Here is an 11,604-nt window from a genome sequence, read left to right on the forward strand (position 1 = left end):
AATAAAAAATACTCATTTATTTGTTCGTAGGATTTACATTTCTGGCAACTATAGCGAGTCGTCGGGGTTTTAGTAACCTTAAACACAAAAGAGAGAGAGTTTACAAAGGTTCACAAGTCGATAAATACCTCGTCGTAGACGTTCTAAGAGTCTGACGCCGGTCGACCGGAAAATCGTACGTCGACTCGATCGTTTCTTCGACCGTATCGATTAAAGAAAGTTCTCGTCCCTAAAGTCTGTCCTCGGAATGCAAAACGGCGGGCGAGGAGTATCCGCGGGCAAAGTATCGGTCGGCGAAGCGGGAGAGCACGGGCACAACTAGACCGTCGGAGGAACGGGCGACGACTCCCCGAAACGGAAAACTCTCCGAGGTCGCACGTCAGCTACGTCTCGGTATCGTTTCCTCTTTTAAAAGTATCTTTTTGTTATTTAATCCAGGTTATCGCACAATCAATCAATATACTCACAGTTTGAAAAAATAATTTGCTTTTTGACAGTTCACACGATACTTAGTTTCCTTTTTTTGCATTGCGTACGAACAACTCAAAAATTAATAGTAAAATTTAAGTTAAGTTTTATTTGTTTTTACAAATGCAAAGTCGGTCGAGTATTTTGCGATATTTTGTAATTTTTGGTCGGGTAACGGAAAAAACACACCGAGGCCAAAGTACATTACGTAAAGGGTACGCAACTAGCAGAACGTCGGGAAAGTTTCGTAAATATATAAATGCGCAAAACGCGACTAACAAACCTCGTCGTTCGACAACGGTCAAACCGTCTAAAACCGACAACGCAGAGAGAAAACAATACAAAACATTTCGAAATCGTAACGTTTTTACGGAAGCCCGGCGACGAGTCACGTTTTTCGTCCGACCCGTCGGAACCGAAGACGGACATTTCGCGACCGAAAGAAATTTCGCGGCGGCAAACGGAATAACAAACACGCGCGTCGGCAAAACAGCGCACCGAATCTCTTAAGTCCGCGGCCGGAACGCCGCAAAGGAAAGGGAACCCCGGCGGACGCTCGTTTAACAGGACGGCACGACAATAAAAATAAAGCAGAAGTACGCACGGGAGTAGCAAAATACGGAGAGAGAACGAGGCGAGAGCACGAAGACACGACGTTCGACGTACGTAAGATAAAAAAATATCACGGTTTACCAAGATTAAATACAATATAAATCGGAAAACGAGACAAAAAATAAAATAAAATAATCCCGGGCGACGTTAAGGGCAGGCGAAACCGCAAAGACGGAAGAGAGGGGCAGCGGCCGCCGATCCGAATCCCGCATCTCTCCCCGTTCCGGGGCCGCCTCCGCAAAAACCGTCCGAAGGCACGGATTTTCCGCAGCGGAGGAATCCCGGAAGAGCGGAAACTCCCAGACTCTTCGGAGCGGGAGCGCCCCCGGTAACGGGCACCGTCGAATTCTCCGCTCGGTTTCGCCTCCGACGACGGGCAACGGATTTCTCGACTTCCGGGACGTCCCCAATTCTGCCCATTTTTAATATTAGACGGCAGAATCGATCCGCGAACCTCAAACGATAGGGCCCGAACGGTAGCCGACAGCAGAAGAATCGGCCCACCGGTGGCCGAGCGGTTCCGTTCCCCGAACGGCGGGAGTCGAGCGGTGGGTTCCGGTTTTCTCCACGTCCGTAACGCCCGAATAGGGGCCAGTTACCCTCGGAAAGACCCGTCGAAAGGGATCACCCAAGCGTCGCGTTGCCGTAACTTAACGAACGGGCGAATCTCGTCGACAGACGTTACGCATTTAGAATATTCTTTTAAAAAGTAAACATTTGAGAACCGTTCGTAGTTAGCCGGACTCGGCCAAATGCGTTATTTTCCCTTATTTAATGCTTTTGAATCAGTCAAGGAATAGGATTAGGGCCAGAGCTGCAAAGTCGACGAAAAGCGAGTTTTAAAGCGTAAGCCCAGAAGCGTTCTTCCCAACGCTTCACCCGCTTTATCATCCTTACGAAGTAAACGGACTCGCACTCACCTTCCTGAAATCTCAATTTAGGCACCATTTCGTCTTGGGCTTTTGAATTTTCCGTGGTTGCGACTAATTTACATAAAAGAAACTAAATAAAAAAGTTATTTGTTTTTCTAAAAACAATTCACTCGTCCACTGGCAAATATCCGATACCGCCAACCGTAAACAACGCCGTATTCAATATGGCGCCTCTTCTCGGCGCCACCTTTCGTCCACAATCCGAGTCTTCTCTTTTCATTTTTTAATCTTACAGGAAATGCGACGAAACGACTCCTCGACTTTCGAGTACTTCCCGCGTAAAATTAACGTTTAAGTGAAATTAAACGTATACGCACAAAATCAATTTCCGTCCTAAAGAGTTTCGGTAAAAAAACCGGTTTAAAGTAATCGGATTTTATACTCGCGAGCGCAAAGGCGTAACGTCGACGGCCAAAAGATTTGGCCTCGTTCTATCTGTTTGTACCGTGCCACAGTTCCGGGTCGAAAAAATCTCCGTTTTTCTACCGCGTTTCTTTTTCGCTCGGCGGGGTCCACCGGCTAACATTATCGGATACGGGTAAATATTTCCGGGTTCGCGCAGTGGCGTAGCGTGGGTGTCAGCCACCCGGGGCGAGGGAAAATTTCGCCGCCCCCTTATTTAGGTATTTTTACACGAAATTATTATTTCTTGTGAAATTTTGCCGCCTCCTAAAAGCGCCGCCCGGGGCCGGCCGCCCCCGCCGCCCCTACTACGCTACGCCACCGGGTTCGCGCCTTACCCGTGGCTGGTCTGGCGGTGACCCATTCATCCCATTAGATGGCGGGAATTTTGGTTTTTGTCGAGAGTTGGCAACACCAAGAAAAAAGTTGTTAAGTTCCAAAAGGCGCGGGAACATAGTGGAATGCTCTTGTAACCGAATTAATGTAAATAGTTGATTTTTGTTTTGTGTGATTAAAATCTAAAGACAGATTTAGTGGACTTTTTGCTTGATTGGACATACGACAGGGAACCTGGCGTACGAACAAGACGGTCAGGTGAGATTTACGAAAGCTAATTAATCATTACACGAGACTAGGATGGGCCTGACGCGACATAATGGCGCCCGAACAGGGACGTCAGGTTCTAACTGATTTTATTTATAAACGTTCTACAATTGTTGTACGAACATTGTTTACGTTTGGAAGTATTTATTTAACTGCGGAAAATGAGTACTGATTGGAGGATTTAGTGGAAATACATCTCTGCATCGAGGTTTTCTCTATGTCTATCTTGTCTGCTTTTGTTCTTTGGGTTAATTAATAAGATTCACTTCATGGAGCCCTCAATCAGATTACGTGGATCCTACCGAGGTGCTTTCACAAAGTTCGCCGATAGGGTGCAGGAATTTCTGACGTCGAAGGTTGAAGATTTCGATTCGTGTGCTGGATTTTTGGCCCAGTTACAGGAAAAATATTCTAAAATAGAAACCATCGATAAAGAAATATTAGATAAGTTACAAAAGGATGAGAAGTGTTCTCAACAGATGTTGGATGAAGAAATTGAGGGTATTGAGAATTACAATGGTACATTCGTAGACTTGAAAACAAGACTAGAGCGTCGTTTGAATACGTCGGGGCTGGATGAAACACGAAGCGAAGGCGAAACTGGCTATTCCAAGGGAAATTTTAAGTTACCAAAGATTGAATTGCAAAAATTTGATGGCAATTTGAAAAATTATCTTTCCTTTTGGGGACTATTTAAGAAAATACATGAAGATCCCAATATTTCGGATTTGGATAAATTTCAATACCTCATTCAGTCGACTCTGAAGGGCTCAAGGGCCAGGGAAGTAATTGAATCGTTCCCCGTGACAGCCGAGCATTACTCGCAAGCAATTGAGTGTTTAAATTCGCGTTTCGGAAGAGAAGATGTGCTCATCGAGGTTTACGTGAGAGAGCTCCTGAGTCTAGTACTGAATAATGCATTGGGGCAAGAGCACAAATTGCCAATTGTGAAACTTTATGATCGTATCGAGACACAACTACGATCCCTTAAAATGCTTGGTGTTACTACGGATAAGTGTGCTTCAATGCTCTACCCTTTAGTTGAATCTAGCTTACCGACCGACCTCTTGAGAATTTGGGAAAGACACCTAAATTCGATGCTACTCAAGTCTGGAAGAGAGAATTTCAACAAGTTAGAAACTCTGATGCAGTTTTTGCGTAACGAAATTGAAAGCGAGGAGAAAATTTCCTTAGCCACAAGTGGGTTTGGCTTTCAGAACAAAACCAAGAAGGTAGTACAAAGTAAAATTAAGGCTGCTTCTCCCTATAACAAGACTGTTCCAACTGGTATGGAACTTTTGACTTCTGCTCAAGAGAAACCATTCAGGGATCAGCAGTGTGTATTCTGTGAGAAATCCCATGCTAGCGCTGAGTGCAGGAAGGCGGAAAATTTGACTTTAGATCAAAGGAAACAAATCCTTATAAAGCGAGGAGCTTGTTTTAAATGCTTAAAACTGAATCACATATCTTCTTCATGTAGAGCAAAGTGTAGTTGTACAGTTTGTGGCAAACCGCATCACGTTCTTCTCTGTAGGAATAGCCGAAAGGTATCTCCCAACAATGCTTCTGTTGGTGAAGGTGACGGCGCCCCCCCAGTATGTGAGCAGGCATTGGCTAATGTGTCATCAACTCCACGTGTCTTGCTACAGACTTTGGTTGTGATTCTGAGGGGAGAGGAAAGGTGTCTCAAAATCCGTGCAATTATTGATACTGCCTCCCAGAGATCCTATATCTTGAAGAGCACTGCAGAAAGAGTCGGTTACCAACCAATGAGAAAGGAAAATTTGAAACATTCGTTGTTTGGAGGTTCATGTACGGATATTTGTGAACACGATGTGTACAAGGTACACCTCTCGTGCGTAGACGATAAATATCGTTGTAATTTTGATGTCTTGGACCAATCGACCATTTGTCTGACCACGCCCCCAGTTACACAGGAACTGTGTCAGGATGAATTGTCAAATATGGGGATATCCTTGAGCGATTGTCAAGGTCCCATTGAATTGCTCATAGGAGCGGATGTCGCTGGCAAACTAATGACAGGAGGACTCCGGACACTCAAATCAGGTTTAACTGCTATTGAAACGAAACTCGGTTGGACGATCTTAGGACGCACGAAGGAGCATTCCGAGCCAACCGAAAACTTGATTGTCACTTCGATGTTAATTGGAGATTTGCGAATTCCTGATCTTTGGGAATTAGATATTCTTGGAATAAAGGACCCTGCCGAAAAACAATCAAAGAAGGAACTGGAACAAGCGTCTATCGAACATTTTGAAAAGACGCTGAAGAGAGATAGCGATGGTCGGTACATGGTGTCCTTGCCTTGGATAGAAGGTTGTCAAGCTCTGCCTGATAATAGGGTTCTGGCCGAGCGAAGATTAAAATCTACAGTGAAAACTCTACAGAATAAGAACCTGGTCGATGCCTACGAGGGAGTCTTCAAGCAATGGCTTGAAGAACAAATAATCGAAGAAATAAAAGACGTCAAAACGAATGAGATTAACTGCCATTACCTTCCACACAGAGCGGTCATCAAAGAGCATTCCACGACGAAGATTCGTCCAGTCTTCGACGCCTCCGCTAAGGAAAGAGGCAACGTCTCTTTAAACGATTGTTTAGCAAAGGGTCCTAACTACATTGAATTGATACCCAGTATTCTAAATAAATTTCGATTATTTGAATACGGAGTAATAGCTGACATTCGAAAGGCTTTTTTGCAGATAGAAATAAGTGAAGCGGATCGCAACTTTCTCAGATTCTTGTGGTGGGAGGGTGGCGACCCTGGAAAATTAAAGGTTTTCAGACATCGCAGGGTAGTGTTTGGAGTAAACTCGAGTCCATTTCTCCTGGGAGCCACTCTAAATTATCACTTAAACCATGTTCCAGATCATCTGCAAGAAACAGCTTTAAAACTCAAGAAATCGATGTACGTTGATAACTGCGTTACGAGTTGTCAGTCCAAAGAGGAGCTGGTGAATTTTATGAGACAGTCTAGAGAAATCATGCGTTTAGCATGCTTTGATTTAAGAGGTTGGGTATACAATGGTATACAAACAGAAACGTCACCGGTTTGCGACGGCGATGAAAGGACATTGGGAACTTTGGAAATCCAGCCCGATGAAATAGTCAGTGTGCTAGGATTGAATTGGAATATTTCAGAGGACGTTTTATACTGTGATGCAAACCTTAGGGTACCTAACGATGAAATTTTAACAAAAAGAGTGGTTCTGTCATTGGCGAGTCAACTTTTTGATCCAATTGGATTCCTTTCTCCAGTGACGTTAATACCAAAACTTCTGATGCAAGAGTGTTGGAAAAGAAAGTTAGCTTGGGACACCCCATTACCGCACGATTTAGAAAGAAGATTGCTAAAGTGGATAAAAGAATTAAAATTTTTAAAGGAGGTGAAAATTCCTAGAAGGATAGTAAATAGCTACAATACAGCTGTCCCACTCTCATTTTATATATTTTGTGATGCATCACAGTACTCCTATGCCGCTTGTATTTATCTCAGACAGCCAGATACCTGCAACATAAAGTGGCTGTTGATACAGGCTCGTGCGCGTGTTGCACCTTTAGGGTCTGTATCGATCTCAAGGCTTGAACTTCTAGCCTGTTTATTGGGTGTCAGAATGATGAACACTATTAAAGGGGACTTCCCACTTGAACGATTATCAACACTTTATTGGACTGACTCCATGAATGCGTTGTATTGGATCAAGAATCAGGAATGCTGGGCTACATTTGTTATGAATAGAGTAAACGAAATTAGATCTTTAAGTAGTCCAGATGACTGGAATCACGTTCCAGGATACTTAAACCCTGCAGATCTCCCATCTCGGGGTTGTAATGCAAGAACTTTAGCCGAATCTCGCTGGTGGGAGACACTTCAATTTACAAGCTTACCGGTAGAAGAATGGCCTCGGCAGAAGGAAATGCCTGACATGGAGATAGTGAGCTCTGAAAGAAAAAAATCTGTGATTTCTGCGCTGGATGTAGAGAAAGCAGAAAAGTTTTATGAGAATTATTCTACTTACTGGAAAATATTACGAGTAACGGCTTGGATATACCGGTTTACCTCAAATCTCAAAGGACGACCCCTTCGAATGTCTGGGGGGCTCACAGTAAAGGAAATAAAGCACGCTGAATTAGTATTGCTGAAACTGATTCAAAGAGAAGAATTTCCAAAGGGGATAGATAACCGTTTACGAAAATTGCACCCAGTGATAGACAAGGAAGGTCTTTTGAGAGTGAAAACTCTCGTATTCAGAAGTAAAGATAGTGAAGATTTCCGATTACCCATTATCTTGCCTGGGAATCACTATATTGTACAGAAATTGATAGAATGGAAACACAGAGAATTAAACCACGCTGGTGTTCAAATTTTAATGAATCATCTGCGCGAGAAATACTGGATACTGAGGTGCAGAAAATACATTCGGCTTATCACACTGCGATGTTCTAGGTGTCGAAGATTTGTTGTGTCTCCAGCCCACCCTGAATCTCCGCCATTGCCTGTGGATCGCATAAGAGATGCTGCGCCATTCGAGGTTACTGGCGTTGATCTAGCTGGTCCACTGTACTTGAGGGATAAGCAGAAGTGTTGGATTGTCCTGTATACTTGTGCAGTGTACAGGGCTGTACATCTCGAGTTGTTGACGTCTCTTTCAACGAAGGCGTTCCTGCAAACATTCAGACGATTTGTGGCAAGAAGAGGACGCCCTTCTGTCATTTATAGTGATAACGGTACAAATTTTGTCGGTGCTGCCAAAATTTTCTCTGAGGCTGAACTTACGAAGATTAAAGATGAAATTCTTGTTCAGAGCATTATCTGGAAGTTCATTCCCCCAGCTTCGCCTTGGTGGGGTGGCTGGTGGGAAAGGTTGGTAGGGTGTGTAAAGCAGATTATGAGGAGAATTTTGGGACGAGCCTCGTTAACATACGAAGAGCTCTACACAATTATCTGTGAGGTAGAGGGTTTGATGAACTCTCGACCACTTACTACACTCTCAGAAGATACTGAAGATTTAATCCCGTTGACTCCTAATATGTTTCTGCAAGGGATAAAGGAAACTGGACTTCCCGATTTAAACCACTTGGAAAAGGTAAATCTTGGGAAGAGATTCCGTTATTTATGCAAGTTGAGAAAAGATTTACGAAATAGATTTCGAATTGAGTACCTGGGGCAATTGCAAAACCCGAAGGGGGTAGCCAAGGGCGCTAAAGTAATTGCTGTGGGAGATATCGTCTTGGTTGGGCATGACAACCAAAAGCGACTTGATTGGCCTCTGGCGAAAGTTGTCGAGATCTATCCAGGTAAAGATGGATTGGTAAGAGTAGCCAAAATAAAAACACAGGTTGGATTTCTCATCCGTCCTGTTAGGAGACTGTATCCCTTGGAAATCTCTTCGGTGGATGAAAAGTATGTTATGCGAAACGAATTTCGTGGCAAGACTGTAGACTCTACTGAAAACGATTGCGAGAGGACCTATCATCGGTCCCGAATGATCTCTGCCGCTACAGGGAGTGATGTGACCACCTCATCTGAGAATTCTCGAGTCTCAAAAAGGGGCAGACCCTTAAAGGCTCCCAATCGGCTGGATTTGTAGACTGATTCGAACTCATTCAATTAGTACTATATGTGTTTGTTGTATTTAAATTTAATTTAATTTTGATTTTGACTGACAAAATCAAGGGTGGGAGGATGACCCATTCATCCCACTAGATGGCGGGAATTTTGGTTTTTTGTCGAGAGTTGGCAACACCAAGAAAAAAGTTGTTAAGTTCCAAAAGGCGCGGGAACATAGTGGAATGCTCTTGTAACCGAATTAATGTAAATAGTTGATTTTTGTTTTGTGTGAATAAAATCTAAAGACAGATTTAGTGGACTTTTTGCTTGATTGGACATACGACAGGGAACCTGGCGTACGAACAAGACGGTCAGGTGAGAGTTACGAAAGCTAATTAATCATTACACGAGACTAGGATGGGCCTGACGCGACAGGCGGAGTTTTCCGCATTTTCTTCACGCGTCTAATATAGAAACAGGGCCGGCTTCCCGTAGAAAGTCCTTCCGCCACGCGATGTCTCTTCGCCTATCCTCTTTGCCTTCCGTCGTCGTATTCGGCCCAACCAAACCGAAAACCGGAGCAATTACGCTCCGGATAGAGTCGCCGACCGTCTTATCCACCGTCCTCCTTTTCTGTACAACTTTAATTGTTTTTGTTAATTTTCATTTCTTATCGTCGTAGTATTAGCCACGGACGACGTTCCCATACCCAGAGTTACCGCCGCGACTCCGCGCCTAGTAAAAAAGTCACCGACTACGTACGCAGGAAGCGGAGTTGCCGATCTTCGGGGGTCGCTTTTTCCTTCCCCAAACACCCGAAGTTATCGCGAGTATCTCGTTCGAAAGAGGGTTGTATTCTTAACTAGCGTGCAAAATTTCAAGATTTTCTATAAACCGATTGCCGAAATATAAGCGATTAAAAAGTGCAAAAATCGCCTTCTTTTCTTCGTCGACAGTTCGCGCGGTGGTAGAGAAAAAGTGCCGGGTCTAGAGAGCTCACATTTTAAACTTAAGCTTTCTCGTTAGAAATCGGATGCCGGCGAAATTTCCGGGTCGATAGCTCACGGGAAATTCCCATAGAGCTACTTTAGTTTTACAGCTTAATTTTACGGATGTGGGGATAAAATTGCGTGGAAACGAACGAACTTTATTCAAAATGTTACTCGGAATAACAAAAACTCAAATTTATGCCAATTAAAACTTTTCGAAACCATTTGACCAAACGGCGTGTGGAAAAACGACCGAAACGAATATTTAAGGCGTGATATATATGTCGCGGGGATACGATAAAACTGCGGATTTGGTCAAATCCCTAAGGGAAATGATCAATTTACCGAAGATGTTAAAATGACAATTCTATAGAGTAATTTCCCTAATAAAATAAGCGATTCGATCAAATTCCTGTACTGTTTTATCGAAAAGATAAAATAAACACGCAATATGTGGAAATAGTGTAAAAGAAGAAGAATATGGATGGAAAATTTTACGCTACTTACGCCAAAAAGAAAAGAAAATTATAGATCAGAGGGAACGTGCCGCAAAATACCTAAAAATATCAGTTGAAAAAATGGAAGGTTTTTCATTGAAGAAATTTAAGAACGCGTTAGCGAATTTCACAGTTTTGGTCGATGTACCTAAGGTAGATACGAGTCCATTAGACGGAAATAATATTCCGGGAATAATATTAGATTTAAAAAAATGGTTTGTACTAAATTGGTACTTCGACTGGCATTATAAAAGATTGGCTTCCTAGAAACGCTCTTCAAATAGCTACAACCACATTTACCGAAACCGTCCCACCGATAAAGCTAAGTTTGCGAGAAATTGCTGGAAAATTATCTTTATTCGGAGGTCGAGAGTTTAAGAAATGTTCCCGCGAAAAATCCAAGACACGATGCAAAACAAATAGATGCGTCTTTAAAAAAAAATAACATTCTCCGCGACTCCGGGTGCCACAAATCTACGTGTTTGAATAAAAATAAATAAACTCGGCGTTATCTCTATCTTTTCGTATAAGTACTTCTTACTTTGTCGATTCGTTTTTTGTCATTTCGCGAAACCAGTTTAGAGATTCGATCAAATCGGTTCATTTAATTAGGGAAATGTCAATATCGAACCTTTATTTTAACATCTTCGGTAAATCTATCGTCTCCCTTAGGGATTTGACCAAATCCCCACTTTTATCGTATTCCCGCGACATACGGATAGCATTGTCGGATCGCTACGTGGTAAAATCTACCGGTAGCTGGCTTTTAATTGTATTTAGCCCATTTTCTCCCGTCGATGCTTTATTAATAAACGATCGTTAGTTTTTTCCGCAACAGCAAAAATAATTACTAACTACGAGTCTTTACGAATTATTTTCTGCTGTTTTATTTACTATCGATAGGATAAATGTCGGAACAAAAATTATTAAGAATAAAAAATGGCAAAAACTTAACCTCGCTTAAATCGGCAGGCCGGCTTTTACCGTACGGAAACTTGCGATTTCGCAGTCTTCTCCGCCGAGGCCCGCCGGTGGCCGAGAGGTCTTCGTAGCCCGAACTCCGGGAGTTCGGTCGTGGGTTCGCGCCTCGCTCGGACGTGGAGATTTCCGGGTTTTCTCCGCGTCAGTAATACCTAAATAGGGACCGGTTTCCCGTAAAGGACTTCCGGGAAGGCATCCTCCCCCGGGCAGATGGCCCGAGTGTCGCGTCGCCGTAACTTAACGAACTTTCCCCGGAAAATACGGTAATAGAGAAAGGAGCGTTATTAGCAATTACTTTTTTCGTTCCGTTTCTGTGTTTTGTATCTCGAGTAACACGCCGCTCGATAAACGTACTCGTTACGGGTCGTAGAATTTCCTGTCGACGAACCGCTCTGTAATCTGTTCTCGCAAGAATATAATTGCGTTTCGCCCGTGTTTCCGTGTGACGATTGAGTTACCGAAAAATAAACAAAATTATTCAACTATATAAATTCCGTTTTATAAATGTCGGGGGAAAGTTTACCTTTTGTATCGATACGTGGTAATTT

At 43.1% G+C, this 11,604-nt stretch overlaps 2 protein-coding genes across 3 annotated transcripts in view; one reads left to right on the forward strand and one right to left on the reverse strand.

The window, feature by feature from the left end:
* LOC136981684 (mortality factor 4-like protein 1) overlaps positions 1-2,199 on the reverse strand; it is a 51,901-nt gene extending 49,702 nt beyond the window's left edge. For both annotated transcript variants that reach the window (XM_067278027.1, XM_067278026.1), the window contains exon 1: positions 2,001-2,199. In XM_067278027.1, the coding sequence (XP_067134128.1) occupies positions 2,001-2,028 (28 nt within the window). In that variant the 5' untranslated portion in view covers positions 2,029-2,199. The remainder of the gene's footprint in view (positions 1-2,000) is intronic.
* A 1,087-nt stretch (positions 2,200-3,286) lies between these two features.
* On the forward strand, positions 3,287-8,629 carry LOC136981677 (uncharacterized). The gene has a single exon (XM_067278015.1). It carries the CDS (start codon positions 3,287-3,289, stop codon positions 8,627-8,629), a length of 5,343 nt encoding a protein of 1,780 aa, XP_067134116.1.
* The last annotated feature ends 2,975 nt before the right edge of the window (positions 8,630-11,604 follow it).

The sequence above is a fragment of the Centruroides vittatus genome, unplaced genomic scaffold, assembly GCF_030686945.1.
Source record: "Centruroides vittatus isolate TY-2023 unplaced genomic scaffold, ASM3068694v2 contig_787, whole genome shotgun sequence".
Lineage (NCBI taxonomy): Eukaryota > Metazoa > Arthropoda > Arachnida > Scorpiones > Buthidae > Centruroides > Centruroides vittatus.

Coding starts and splice junctions, on each gene's coding strand:
- LOC136981677 (XM_067278015.1), top strand. CDS start 3,287: ATGGAGCCCTCAATCAGATTACGTGGATCCTACCGAGGTGCTTTCACA.